At 41.2% G+C, this 14407-nt stretch overlaps 2 protein-coding genes across 3 annotated transcripts; both read left to right on the top strand.

Annotated features, from left to right (window-relative positions):
- Positions 1-3444: 3444 nt before the first annotated feature.
- On the top strand, positions 3445-10911 carry LOC125544853 (mitochondrial import inner membrane translocase subunit TIM50). 2 transcript variants are annotated; one of them, XM_048708631.2, is made up of 11 exons: positions 3445-3939; positions 4039-4127; positions 4562-4598; positions 5201-5262; positions 5359-5472; positions 6344-6448; positions 6527-6625; positions 8197-8353; positions 8450-8540; positions 10560-10632; positions 10731-10911. In XM_048708631.2, the coding sequence occupies exons 1-10, from the start codon at positions 3663-3665 to the stop codon at positions 10615-10617; spliced, it is 1089 nt and encodes a 362-aa protein (XP_048564588.1). In that variant the 5' UTR covers positions 3445-3662; the 3' UTR covers positions 10618-10632; positions 10731-10911. The 2 variants fall into 2 exon arrangements, with proteins under 2 accessions (XP_048564588.1, XP_048564587.1); XM_048708630.2 differs by having other exon boundaries at positions 10560-10911.
- Positions 10912-12369: 1458 nt separating this feature from the next.
- Positions 12370-13575, top strand: LOC125544854 (uncharacterized). The gene is made up of 4 exons (XM_048708632.2): positions 12370-12699; positions 12827-12876; positions 13177-13258; positions 13372-13575. The coding sequence occupies exons 1-4, from the start codon at positions 12516-12518 to the stop codon at positions 13416-13418; spliced, it is 363 nt and encodes a 120-aa protein (XP_048564589.2). The 5' UTR covers positions 12370-12515; the 3' UTR covers positions 13419-13575.
- The last annotated feature ends 832 nt before the right edge of the window (positions 13576-14407 follow it).

Genomic DNA, 14407 nt, shown 5'->3' with positions numbered 1-14407 from the left:
TTGCAAGATTATGATGTGTATTACCGAGAGGGCCCAGAGATACCTCTCCGATACTCGGAGTGACAAATTCTAATCTCTATCTATGCCAACTCAACAAACACCTTCGGAGATACCTGTAGAGCATCTTTATAATCACCCAGTTACGTTGTGAGGTTTGATAGCACACAAGGCATTCCTCCGGTATTTGGGAGTTGCATAATCTCATATTTGAAGAAATATGTATTTGACATGAAGAAAGCAATAACAATAAAACTGAATGATCATTATGCTAAGCTAACGGATGGCTCGTGTCCATCACATCATTCTCCTAATGATGTGATCCCGTTATCAAATGACAACTCATGTCCATGGTTAGGAAACCTTAACCATCTTTGATCAATGAGCTAGTCAAGTAGAGGCTCACTAGGGACATAGTGTTTATCTATGTATTCACATATGTATTAAGGTTTCCGATCAATACAATTCTAGCATGAATAATAAACATTTATCATAAATAAGGAAATATAAAATAACAACTTTATTATTGTCTTTAGGGCATATTTCCTTCAACATATTGACACGGCAACAACACATGTGGGCACGAGAAAACTAATCCCATACTAGTCCTATAGCGAAATCGTTGTGACATCACAATTCTGGGCTCGTGATAGACCCTTGATTTGATCTAGCCCGACATACAGGTGATATATTGAACTAGCGGTGTTGGACACGTCAACCCCGGGACACAATTTTGAACGTTTGGAGATCACAAAATCCGAAAGATGAAAGCAAAAATACCTTTTGATCGAATGGTCAATGACTCTATTTATGTATAAAAAACATATACGTTTCATCTTATGCATTAATTTTGACGTAAAAAATACAAGAACTTTCAGTCAGTTGTACGATAGATGCCCCGTCACCCCCTCCCCCTCCCAACCACCCCGAGTGGGATCAACTCCAACAAAACCCATCATCTTTTGATTTGCAAAGTTTTCAAATAGATGAATTTCTACATTAAAATCACACATATGGAGCCTCTAAACCCCAAGTACACATAATTCCAGTTCACTAGCTAGTAGTTTCCCACTTAAGTCCCCACGCCATATAGTCAACCAACCAAGAGAAACTATTAATTTACCAATTTTAGGTTTTCAATTGAACAATTATAAAGCTTAAATGTGTGATCATGTATAGCTTTTCAACCTTCATGGCAACTAACCTTCCATTGTACAACATCCTCACCCACACGATCCCCAAAAAAATCTAGACACAAACCTACCAGTGCTTCGACGACAAAGGAAAATAAGAGGTTTTCTACAAATTGAAGCAGACAAGTCGGCTATTGTTTCAAAAAGACCACAACTTACCTCACAATCATTAGATGCAGATCAATGGTCAGAAATGACGGATGGTAGACACACCATCATCACCAATTGAGTCTTTTATAAGAGTAGAGAAGATTTACCATGCCAATGGCTACTTGCCATTGCACTCGGAGGCTCTCTCCATATTGGTTTAATTTCATACATTTGCCAACAAAAAGGGCACATCTAAACAAAATGTATACTACTATTTAGAATCCATGTTTTTTATACTAAAATTTTCCTCCTTTTTTGTGCGCTCTTTAAATTTTCATCCAAAGAGGATTTCTAGAGTTTTTAAGGGGAAATCGTAATTTTACCCAAATGTTAAGTGCCACACATGTGGCACGAAGTAACACCGCCCCTGCCCTTTTTACAACTAAGTTTGCCATGCAAAAAAATATATAAAAAACTAAAATTTGCCATCCAAACAGAAAGTTGCCATGCTTCACAACTAAAATTGCCATCCTCGGGTAACTAAACTGGCCATCAAAAACTGCCAGGGCGAAATTGCTTCGTGCCACACATGTGCCACTTATCGGAGTCCTAATTTTATTACTTAACCATGTCTGGGTATATCACCCAAATGAAAAACAACAACTCCGAGTGGTATATCAGATGTTCAACAAAGATTAGTATAAGGCAAACACAAAGACCCTTCTCTCGCTAACTCATGAGCTACCATGTTCACCTCATGGCGACAGACAACTACATCGATTTGAGAAAACCACATCTTCAGTTGGAACTTCACGTCTTCCTCGCACCTAAGGAACACGTGTGCACCGTCTTCGTCCACTCGCCCACAAAAATATGCATTTCGTATTTTCAAACTTTACTCCCCTTCTCATCAAATTTGTTTAGACTATAAAGGAATCATGCTTTTGTATCTGATTTATCGTCTGCATTTTCAAGATGGATTGTCACACAAGTCCAGGTTCCATGTAGTGGTTGAGCTATTGCTCAAAGCTCCATTACGCTCTACATGAGAGAGTTGCACATGCAACCTATATACATGTCAAAAGGAGTGAATCGCTTTGCTACCAAAGTGGCAACAATAATTTTGCAGTATATGCCTTGTATCATCCGACCAGAACTTCTTTCACGCCAAGCTTTCATCCTGGCTTCCTGTCACTAGGATAATTAGGTCACTGATATAGTCAAGTAAACTAGGATCTTGTGGCATGATCACTTTCTTGGACTGGGCCATAGGAATCCATGGGAAGGACCATATTTTAGCATTTGTGCCATCACCGATACGCCAAAATATAACCTTGCCTAACCATCATGTAAAATGCTACACCATGAGTAAGAGATGTCGTCTCGAGGGAACAAGGCTTTTCAAAGAACTTAAGTAAGAAAACGAGGATGGTGCTCCAATTGGGCCGACCCATCGATTGCGCCTCTGCTCCAGTTGGACAGTCATTGACATAGGCTGGAAATAAGAAAACAATTATGATATGTGTGTACGTGGGCACTAAAAAAGTTTCTTTTTTCATTTTAAAATTAATTTATTTCGTTGAAACCGCCAGTTGTCGAATTTGAAAAAATGTTCAAAATATCCATGAATTCAAAAAAATGTTCACGAATTTTAAATAATGTCCACATATTAAAATATACATATTTTTAAAATGTTCATGAAATTAAAATATTCATAAATTTTAAAAAGGATCATAGTTTCGCGAATTTGGAAAAAAATCGTTAGTTATTGAAAAATAAGTATAAAAAAGGGATAATAAAAATAAAAAAGAAGAAACATAAAAAAAACAGAAAGAAACCGAAAAAGGGGAAGGGAAAAAATAAAAATAAAGAAAGGAAGAAACAAAACCTGATGGAAGGTTCCGGAACCTTCCCAAAACCGATCTCGCAAAAAAAACTTCCCAAAACCGGACAGAATGTTCTGGAAACTTTCTAAAACAGCTTAATGCTTCTCTACACTCTCGTTAATGGGCCGGCCTGTAGGCGAGCACTATATTTATTATACTGCTCGTAATGGGCTAGCAATCGCGCCAGCATCTGGCCCGCATGCCTGTGGCCTGCCCCCTCCAAAACGCATCGTGCACGCATATGCCACTCTCCCGAGCCCTGGAGAAATTGCTAGCCGCTGACAAGTGGGGGCAGCTTGCAACAGTCAGTCCCCGAGACCCTGACTCTTCCACCTCCTTCGCCCATCGCCTCGCCGCCGCCTCCTTCCTCTCCCCCCCTCCTCGGGCTCGGGCTCAGGCGCCCCAGTCAGCCCCCTCTCTCCTTAAACCCTCGGCGCGAGCCAAACCAAAATCCGACGACCCTCCCACATTCCTTGTCCCTCTCGCAAGCCGCGCCATGTCCCGCATCGCGAGGTCGCGCCTCGCCCTCACGCTCAGGTCCTCCGCCGCCCCCTTCTCCACCATTTCACCCGCCGCCGCCGCCGCCGCATCCCTCGCTTCGAAGGAGGCGCCTGCCGCCGCCGACGCATCTTCCGCTCCCAAGGAGGCGGCCGCCGCTGGCGATCCCTCCCCGGCGCCGCCTTCGGGGACCCGCAGCTCCTTCCGTCTGCTCAAGGCCGGTATCTTCACCGCCGTCACCGCCGCGCTCGGCGCCACAGGCTATGTCACATACGGTGCGATCTCCGATCCGTATTCCTCCGCAGGATCGCTCGGTTTGGTCTGGTGTCGCGCGTGTGATTCGTAGGGAGTGATTCGTGTTTTCGTCTCTGTAGCTTATTCCGTGGATGAAGTGGATCAGATGACGCGGGAGTTCCGGAAGAACTCGAAGCTCCCAATCAGCGAGGACTTGTCCGGCTTTGAGGTTACATATCATGTTTTTTGGTGCTCGTGTTGTTTTATCCTGTTGTTTGTTCAGTTGCGTGCGTGACTGCATAAACATTAAGCAGCAGCATTTGGATGAGATTAGGAAATGTGAACTTGGGATCTGATGAGGTGCGCAATAAACTTGTAACATATCATGCATGGTAGTAGTATTTTTGTTGTTGTGATTTGCATCATCCCCTATGTAGGAGCTTACACTTTCTGGAATAAAATATTTGGTCGTTTGGTTCGAGTAGCAAGGAATTGGCATGCATTAGAAGGATGCGGAAATCTTTTGGTCTGGAACATGATGTTCTATGGGAGGCTTGCATTGTGGGGGTTTGAGAAAACCTGAAGTAGTGTGCAGCAATAACTTTCTCCACTGGATATCTACCGTCAATCTTGTCTGACAATTATGGCTTTTCATGTGTGCAGAAGTTTAAGGCTATGGCTTATTCAGAAACTGTGAAAGGTAGGGACTACTGCACACTCATTCCTTGTCTTTACTGTTACCTCTTGGATACAGATTGCCAATTATCGTGCAGACATTTTCTTCAGCCACCTAATGAGCAACTCACGATCCTGTTATGATTGCTTGGTACATAAACTGGCAGCTTCCAGGCAACCTTGGAATATTTTTCTCACACACCAGTGAATAACCAAGTCTCTCCACTTTTAAGTAGTTTACAGTGGCTAGGGAACACATTTCTTTATTAACAGGAGTTTGCGTATCGTTAGACTGTATGCATCAAATTATATGTTTTCATTTACTGCGATCAATTTGTATGAAGAGGTGTGTCATTGGTACTAAAATTGTTGGCTATAATCTATTCAACCTGGCTGTTAATCATTGCATGATAATGTTTGTATAAGCACATTCTAGATTGCTCTACAAATGCACATCACTGGGAAGGAGCATGAGATGAGCTTATTGATTAACCTGACCAGCTAGATAGGCTCTTCAGTTAACATCTATTACTACATTATTTGTTAACTGTCTGCCTATGTTCCTTATCGGTTGAGTCATTCCTTCTTTTTGCCGGCTTAGTATAAACTGTATGTTCTGTTCTGCAGTTCCTGCTGCTGCTATTGACCTGTACTTGGATGTCAGGAGCCAAATTGAAGATCAAATTCAGGTTAGTAAAAAAGATAGAACTTTTGCTATTGGTGATCCATCTTTTATATTGTAAACTATCCGTTCTTTATGATACTAACAATTATATGCACTGCAGGGATTTGTTGAACCATCATCAGAAAAACTCCTTCCAGATCTACCTCCTCAAGAACAGCATGTCTTTACCATAGTTCTGGATCTGAATGAGACTCTTGTATACTCAGATTGGAAGGTGAACTCATGTTTCCTATGAAGTTTAGAATCTTGTTGTTTGCTATGCCTGCCGCTCATGTATAAGTGTATGACTGTATGAGTAAATCTGTTAATATACCACAAATTTACTAGGGTTTTTATCATTTTTGCCACTAGTTGTGTCCCACTATTCAGTTTTACCATTAGAAGTTACAACTACTCAAAAATGCCATCGATCCGTGAGATGTTTGCTCAAAAATGCCATCGTTCCGTTAGATGCTTCCTCAAAAATGCCATTAGACATCGTTATTTTCACATCAAACTCATTGACCATGTTATATGACAAAAATAAGCCTAGACCCACATGTCAGTTCTCTCTATCTCACAATGATAAGTGTGGCCCCGCTTGTCAGGAGTAACCAAGCGAATAATTTTATAGGAAAATAAGAACATCGTTGGGATCAAGTGGGCCCCACACTTTATTGTAGTAAGATAGAAGGAGAGTCGGCATGCTGGTTCATAGGTATTTATGTCATTATAACATGGCAAAAGAGATTTGAGATCACAATAATGGTGCCCAGTGGCATTTTTGAACATGTGTCTAACAAAGCGATGGCATTTTTGAGCAGTTGAAATTCCTAGTGGCAAAAGTGAGTAGTGAGACACAACCGATGGCATAAATGATGAAAACCCAATTTACTAAAGCGAGGTGTATAGAAACTCAAAAGATAAAATATGTACTAGATTCATTGGTAACACATGGTTGATTTCCCCCCTCTGTATAAGCCTCCCTATTTTAGTTTTGTATAGTATGCAGGCTTTATTTGTTGCCCCCTCCCCCTGCCCCCCGGTGCTGAATATTGGTTGATGAAGAATTATTTATAATAACTGTTTTCCATATATATTTATAGCGTGAGAGAGGATGGAGGACTTTTAAGAGACCAGGAGTGGATGCCTTTTTGGAACATCTTGCGAAGTTCTATGAAGTTGTTGTGTATTCTGATCAATTAAGTATGGTAAGTTTTATTCTTTAACTATTCAGTGTGTGTGTGTGTGCAAAATCTAACTCAAATGAAACTTTGTTACATGTGTAGTACGTTGATCCTGTTATGGAAAGACTGGATGCAAAAGGCTGTGTCCGGCACAGGCTATCAAGAGTTGCAACTAAATATGTGAATGGAAAACACTATCGGGTATGGGGATCTTACCTGCTGCTCCTGTCGTTAATTGTGTAGCTCAACAGCCATCACTCTAGAAAGTTCGTAAATACTCCTATGTTACATATTGTGTATGGGGATCTTGCCTGCTGCTTCTGTTGTTAATTGTGTAGCTCAATACCCATCAATCTGGAAAATTAGTTAATATGTTACATATTGGGTGAAACAGTTTATGTTATTGATGCTTTAATTTAAATCCCCCTATCTGTCAGATAAGTCTTATGTATCCTGTGTGATGTCTTTTGAAATGTATACTTTTCCTAGTAATTTAGAAGATGCTAGGTTATATGTTGGCACAACATGGATCTCAATATGCTAAATGCTAGAACTGGTCGCACATACTTTTACTTTTCTTACATCTTGACAAGGTTTGTTATCTGTTGCACAAAATTATTAGTGATCATGAATTGCATCATGCATTTTTGTTTTTGATAGAACTTTAATTATTTTTTTAGAGTTGTCACATGTTTACACTGTTGTAGTTTAATTTTTTTTACAGCACCACTGTGTCGCCCCTATAGGTTGGGTTATAGAGACATGCTATTATGCACGAGTAATGCCTTCTCTTACAAGTTTTTCTTTTTTGCAACATATAGAGAGTTGCATAGCTTTATGTGCATATATGCTTTTGCACTATTTTGGGGTTTCTAATGACATTCATGCTGCCACCGATTTTGCGTCGCTGGCGCCAGGAGTGTGCTGCTGGCATCATTGCCGTTGGACTGCTGTGGGCCTCCCCCTTTTGACTGGAATGGACCTCCCCCTTGGTGTATAAACCAGACTCTGACCCTTACCCAACTCATTCTAAAGCATAATCCAATCCGGTCCTACCTTATTAACTGTGGCCTATTTCAAAGCGTCTGGATGCGAGTGCGTTAGAGGACCCTAGCCCTTTTAGGCCCTGATGAACTAGGCCCATTACCAGACCTAACTGGGAGGCGCTGCAATCATCCCATATGTATTGATAGGGCTAAGGCCTCATGTAGGGGTGTTCAATCACGAATTGGGACAAAATGTCTAACCCGGCTACTTGATAGCCTAGTAGAGTCGTAATTGTATTGACCGGCTTGAGCTATTTGGGCAGTGTAAAAAAATGAGTAGATGGACCGTGGCAGTTTTTGGACGGTTTGAGGAAACTGTTTTTGAACACCCCTGGCATCATGTACTGGTTATTTCTCCCCACTTTTTCAGTTACATATTATGTGCCTTGAGAAGTTGTCTAGTCAAAATAAATTCTATGGAGATTAATCATGGAAATTCATTTTAATACAATCACCTTATGGTAGATCATGCTGCTTATATCTGGTGATTAGTTACTGAATAGTGTGCTGACAATTCCCCACCAAGTCATTCTTTTGGTGATGAATAATGCTTGTTCAATCCTATTGAAATGTGGTAAATATTATTCGAAAAACCTGTCAATACTATAAGGTCTTATATAGTAACATATTTATTGAGGCAATGTGATCTTTCCTGATTTTTAAGGTATCTGATGTTCTGCAGTGCTATGCAATTGTCCCATCTTACATTATGTTGTCATTTATTAGGATTTGTCAAAGCTGAATAGAGACCCTGCACGAGTTATTTATATCAGTGGGCATGCTCTTGACTCATGCCTGCAGCCTGAAAATTGTTTGCCGATCAAACCATGGAAGCTTGAAGCTGAGGACACTCAACTGATTGATCTTATTCCATTGCTTGAATGTAAGCTATATGGAATTGAATGTTTTTCCTTCCAGTTTTTGTGTTCTGCTAGGTGTTGCCACCTTTGGAATCTTGATAAATTAACAAATCCTGCAGTTGTCGCTACGGCAAGAGTTTCTGACATCAGACCTGTCCTTGCATCCTTTGAAGGCCGTGACATTGCTGCTGAATTTCTTGAGCGTTCAAGGTAAGCAATTGTATTTGTATCAGCTACAGGCTTCTAGTTGCTTCCAGATGTAGTGTAGGTAATCTATTCTTGGAATATAAGGTGAATCCAACCTGTGCAATGCTTTCCAAAGCTAACAAATAGTGTTACGACTACAAGTTTATGCATCACACTCGATCAGCTCGGCAGAGCTGTTTAGTGAGTTGGGTCCGTGCTGCGAAGAAACAAAATATTGGTTGTCACACTAAACTGGGCATCATGCAACAGTTTGTTCAACAAGAAAGTAATCGATCAAGTTAACCAAAGTACACAAGCTACTCTTGCCGTCATGATTGATAGTGATTGTTTTTGTTCTTGCCGGGACAAAAAAAGGGAGAGTTTCCTTGCTCATGCTGCCATAACAGAATTTTTGGACAACCTTAATTTGGTTCAAATAACTGGCATGTATACGCATGACAGGTTTATGACCATGTTATATACTGATGATATATTCTCAATGAAGTCTGCTAAAGGTAGTTTTGACCATATTTTCAAAGCAGACCCATATTTTAGGATGAACTGAACTAAACTTTGCCTTTGACTTGTTTTTTACATTTTCTGGTTGTCCTGGTGAGCATGCAGACGCTTAAAATGTTTTAGTTTAATTCTGGTGTACGCTCGCTGCCTTGCTCCTTAGTGAGAGACGTACCATTCGTCCAAAAGTATCAAGCAGTGGACGTAAAGTGGACAACCTACTCGGTACTTAAACTATACATACATACATATATATATATACATATATATGTGTGTGCGCGCGTGCGTCACTGAAGTAACTTCCATAATGCAATGCCACTCACTTAAGTTGTGTTTTCAGCGCATGGCAAGTGGTAGCATATCCTGAAAATCCAAACACATGCAGCAACTGATTGTGTGCATTAGAATGCACTGTTTGTGTGTGTGTGTGTGTAAATGTAAATCACTTTGAAAAATATGTGGCCAGATTAAATTATAAATGTAAATCAACATGCACAATAATTAACCTTCAACAACTGTCAGTCACTTGGGGACTGTTTGGTTTCCAGCCGCCAAAGGTTGCCTGACCTAAGGTGAGGGACACATAAATTCTTAGGTGAGTGAGTGTTCGGTTGGCTGCCACAGTTGTGGCCTGTGACTTTACTAGTCACATTACTCATGAGTACAGACTCGTTTTTTTCTTTAATACCAGTATATTTTTTACCACTGTCTTGAGGGGTAAATCATTACTTTTTTTGGCTTAGTTGTGGCAAAGTTAGCTTTTAACCAACTAGGCCCTTCGAAATGATCAAGTTTATTGCCAGCATATCATTTTTTATTTTTGTGCCAATTACAAATCAAACTCATCCGATGTCAAGTAGATATTATTTCATATGTATATAGGATTGTTATTTATAGGAATTGAATAAGATATGGATCAAAATGAAGAACCGATTATATTGGTCTATACTAGTGATCTAAACAGTCTTATATTAGTTCACAGAGGGAGTACATGTTAATCCACCAATCATATTGGTTTTGTTTCTGAGGGGTAATATTTACTATTTAGATATCCTCGCTATGTATGATGGGTGTCTGTGGTTGATATTTTAGTTTCCAGCTTTTTGTAGTGTATAATCCTGGTAGGCTCCAGCAATCAGTTTAGGTGTGAAGTGCTACGTAGCTTGTTTTTCAGCTACTATTCAGAGCAATCTTTGACAAAGTGGAGATTTCCTGAAGTGTTGAAGTGCTGCTTAGCTTCCTTTTTTCCAGACCTAATCTGACGGGATCAAAAGGAAGTTAGGTTTTTACCTTAGTAGGTTTTGGTACTGCTTTAGGAACTTCCAAACTTCCACTTTGTTGTAGAACTGTAATGCTCGGTGAAGAAATTTAACGTGTCTGAAATATGAATTGCTAACAACCCAGCCACCAAAGTATATATGAACTTGATGGCACTTCTCAACTTTTGATATTTGCTTATTCACATGGTTGTCCTGGGATCCTTTGTTTGATTAAGAGGTTCTAAGAACACAATCCATCATTTTGCAGGCGCGTGTATGAACAAAAAGAACAAAAACAACAACATGGACGCATTTGGCGGCGATGATGAGTGAATCTGCTGGTAGGGAAGCAGATCATTCCACCAACTTCAATATACCTAGAACCTTTTTTATAACTGTAAGACTTGTCTTTGTAATTTTGTCAACTTTGATTTTTCAGGAATCGCCTACTTTTGGTAATTGCGTCATGTTTCAATTACTATAGGTGTCTTGGACTGATGTCTGACCAAGCTATATGAGCATTTTATGATCATGCGAGGCGCATGTCAATTTAAAGTTCACTTTGTTGACATTTGACAATATGATAATTTGTTAAAACAAGCTTCCAGTATTATATTTCATTGATTGCTGTTACCCAGCAAAAAAAAAGTGCGGTTTTACAATGTCAACTGATGGACACGGATTTTTGGCTCCTGGGTGCTCCATCCCCCTATATGAACATTAAATTCGAAAAAAATACTGGAAAAACTAAAATAGAATCTGGTAGTTTGGGATATCAAATCTGGGTGCCCAATCTAGTCCTGTGTAGAGTTTCGTGAAAAAATGATATTCATGGTACTCTCGGTAAAAAAGATAAAAAAATCCTACATACAAAAAACTGTTTGGATGGGTGATAGGTCGGACTGTATTTTCTTTGTCATGGATACATTTCTTGGTAATTTTCCAGGAAACTTCACACGGGAGTAGATTGGGCACACAGGTTTGAAATCCCAAGATTCCATGTTTTTTTTTAATTTTCTGGTATTTTTTGGATTTGATATTCATATAGGGGGTGAAGCACCCAGGAGCTCCTGTGCATTTTCCATCAACTAATGTGGTTTAATAATTGTTTGTTATGTTAGTGGTATTCCTGAACCCTATATGGTGGTAGGTTTACCTCTTTATTTGGACGGCTGATACTGGTCCTGGTGAAAATTCTGAAAAAATATTTTGAAACTACTCTCTCCAATCCATATGTACCCTCCGTCCCATAATATATGAGGGAGTACTGTTTTTGTTAGTTTCAATACCACGCCTTTAAAATGTAAGCACTCCAAATCTTCTACCTAGCTTGGCTTGCCATCTTCCTTTCGTCTATTCTGCCTTGTCCACACCGCCCCTTTCTAGCTCCCCCACCATATCCTAGCTCAGACGCCGCCTTCAACCCACGGCGCAACTGTTGCCGGACAAGGTCGCTGGCACCAGCGCCGCTCTGCTGCCCCGGTACGTCATTTTTAGGCAAACGATGGATTTGTTGGATGATGACTATGAGAACAAGGACTTTGACGAATTCATATACAAAGAGTTCGTCAATTCGTAGGATTCAGACGGCAAAGATGCTGAAATGCATGATGATGATGGGCATTCAGGAAGAAATAGAGAAGCAAGTGGAGCAAAAAAAAGGTTAAAATCATTGGTTTTATACTGTTTTCAAAATAATTAATTTGTCATTTCTGTGTAGCTCATGTGTCGATGTATTTTCTCATGGAAATTTGCAAACATGCAGTACACTCTCTCCGTTTCTAAATATAAGTCTTTTTAGAGATTTCAACAAGTGACTACATACGGAGCAAAATGAATGAAAGTACACTATAAAATATGTCTACATATGGTATGTTGTAGTCTATTTGAAATGTCTAAAAAGACTTATATTTAGGAACGGAGGAAGTACATCATATGACAATGTGCATTTTTTCAGAACATTTTGAAACTTCAAAACATTTGTTTTGATTTTTTTTTTTAAAAAGCACCAAAACGCATTTCTGCTGCCGCGAGCCGCAGGCCCCACAGCGCGGACGAGCCGCTTGGGTTTATCGTGGACGCGGGAGCATCGCGTGGCCGAGTCCGGAGCCCTCTCTCCCTCGCGCGTGTTTCCATCGCATAATCTTGGACGCGCGCGTCCACACTAGTGCAGAGCACCGGGCAAAGACCATTGCAAAGCGGCAGTAGGAGCGGCACGGCGGCGATGCAGGCGCGCGCGTTCGCCCCGTGCCTGCCGGGCCCCAGGCGCAACGACCTCTTCCTCGGCAGCGTCGGCAAGAGAGCTCCTACCGTCCGCGTCCGAGCCGTTGACGGGCCTTCGGCCGCCGCAGCCGTTGCCGACCTCCCGGGCGCGGAGGTCACCTGGCAGATCGTCGTCGGTGCTGTAGGTCGGCCCATGCGTGAACGCTTCATTTGTTTCTCTCCTAGCTACATATTGCTAGTTCCTCCCCTCCCCTCCGAGTAACTCTTGTATCTGACGGTATCTGCCGGCTTTCGGCCCACTTCCTCCTGCAGCTGGAGTGACGCCCTTCGTCGTTGCAGGGGTCGAGTTCAGCAAAAGAATTGTGAGTTCTGGCTCTGTTTCTTGCCCTTCTTTGAGGCCGTACGTGCTTGCTATTCATTGGCTGCAGGAAATATTTAATCTGTTGCGCAGAAAATTAGCGCCCTTTGCCATCTAAATTCAACGCAGCACTGCTAACCAGCCGCTAAGGAATATTAATAGTTTACTTAGGGTTGTAGCAGTATTCTTCGAACGGCCAGGCCTATGAGCCAGGGCACCGGATCCACAGCTGATATATCCCCTTTCAAACTTGGTCATTATTGCTACACTTTGCTTTATAATGGATGCTCTTCTCTTTGTTTAGATTGAACAAAAGAAATGTGAGATCTGTGGAGGCTCTGGCCTCGTAATGAAGGAAAATCTATATGTTCGATGCCAAGGGTGTGGTATGCACTCTATGCTTCAGTTTCACTGCACTTCTCCTGAAGCGAGAGCAGATTTTTGTTTACTCTTCGGTGTGCAGACATTGTGACGCTGTGCTGTCCTGCTTCTTTGTCAGGTGGTTTTCTTCCATGGCAGTCGTGGAGAAGATTCTTCAAAGGGTGAAAATCGTCAATCACATGTCACCTCGATCATCTCTAGATAGAAGTATGGATGGGAGACTGTAAGGCCATTGTGGTCAGTACAATGTGTTTAATTGCGTTTCAGTAAAGCAAGTTAGACTGGTCGTTCCGAATTAAAAGAAGCACTTCAGACTGTTGTAGAGTTGATTATGCATATTCTCGACTAGAAATGGCCAAACACCGATCAAAAAGTGCATCACGGTGCGTTGCTGCTATTCGAGATCATGCTAGTCCTCATGGTGCGCAGTGACTCACGCTGCAAAGTAATACTCCTACTGCTATTCTGCCGTGCGTGGAGCTTATCTTTCAGATCAGCTGGTCGCACGTCTTCGTCGCACTAACTTCTCGTTTTTTGCACCCGATAACGACTGAATGTCCGGGATTTGAGCATGGTAAATCGAACGTTTTCTATGACAATTCCATACTCAGTCATGTCAAGTAAACTAGTCATCCCGCGTCGCTAAAATTGTCATAAAAAACGTTTAATTTGTTATGGTCAAACCCCGAACGTTTGGGATTTATCGTTTTCCATTTTTTGCCGGATTCATTGTGGAGACATTAGGTTGGCCATAGTGATGGTATCTTAGCCGGTATCATGTACTCGGAATTGGCAAACATGCTGATGTTGGTAGACAATTAAAGAAGAGAGAAAGGTAACATTGTTGAAGATATTCGTAGCTATCTCTAGGCGTCACACATGTAATCTTTCTGTTATGTTTTTATCTCCTGTAGGTAGTTGAAAAGATTCTATCTCCACCTCTCTTGTTCTCCAAGAATGTAACTTAAACAGATGTATGCGCCTATGGGATAAGCCCCATCAATCTATAAATACATGCGACCCTCCAACGAGGGTGATACGCTTCCTCTTATCGATTTCCACATGGTAATCAGAGCATCCTCTTCCTTCTCGTCATAAACCACAAAAGCCTAGATCGATCTCTCCACAGAAAAACCATGTCGTCCTCCTCCTCC

Source organism: Triticum urartu, chromosome 3A (assembly GCF_056163025.1).
Source record: "Triticum urartu cultivar PI428250 chromosome 3A, HENAU_Tu73, whole genome shotgun sequence".
Lineage (NCBI taxonomy): Eukaryota > Viridiplantae > Streptophyta > Magnoliopsida > Poales > Poaceae > Triticum > Triticum urartu.
This window is presented reverse-complemented; position numbering and strand designations above follow the sequence as displayed.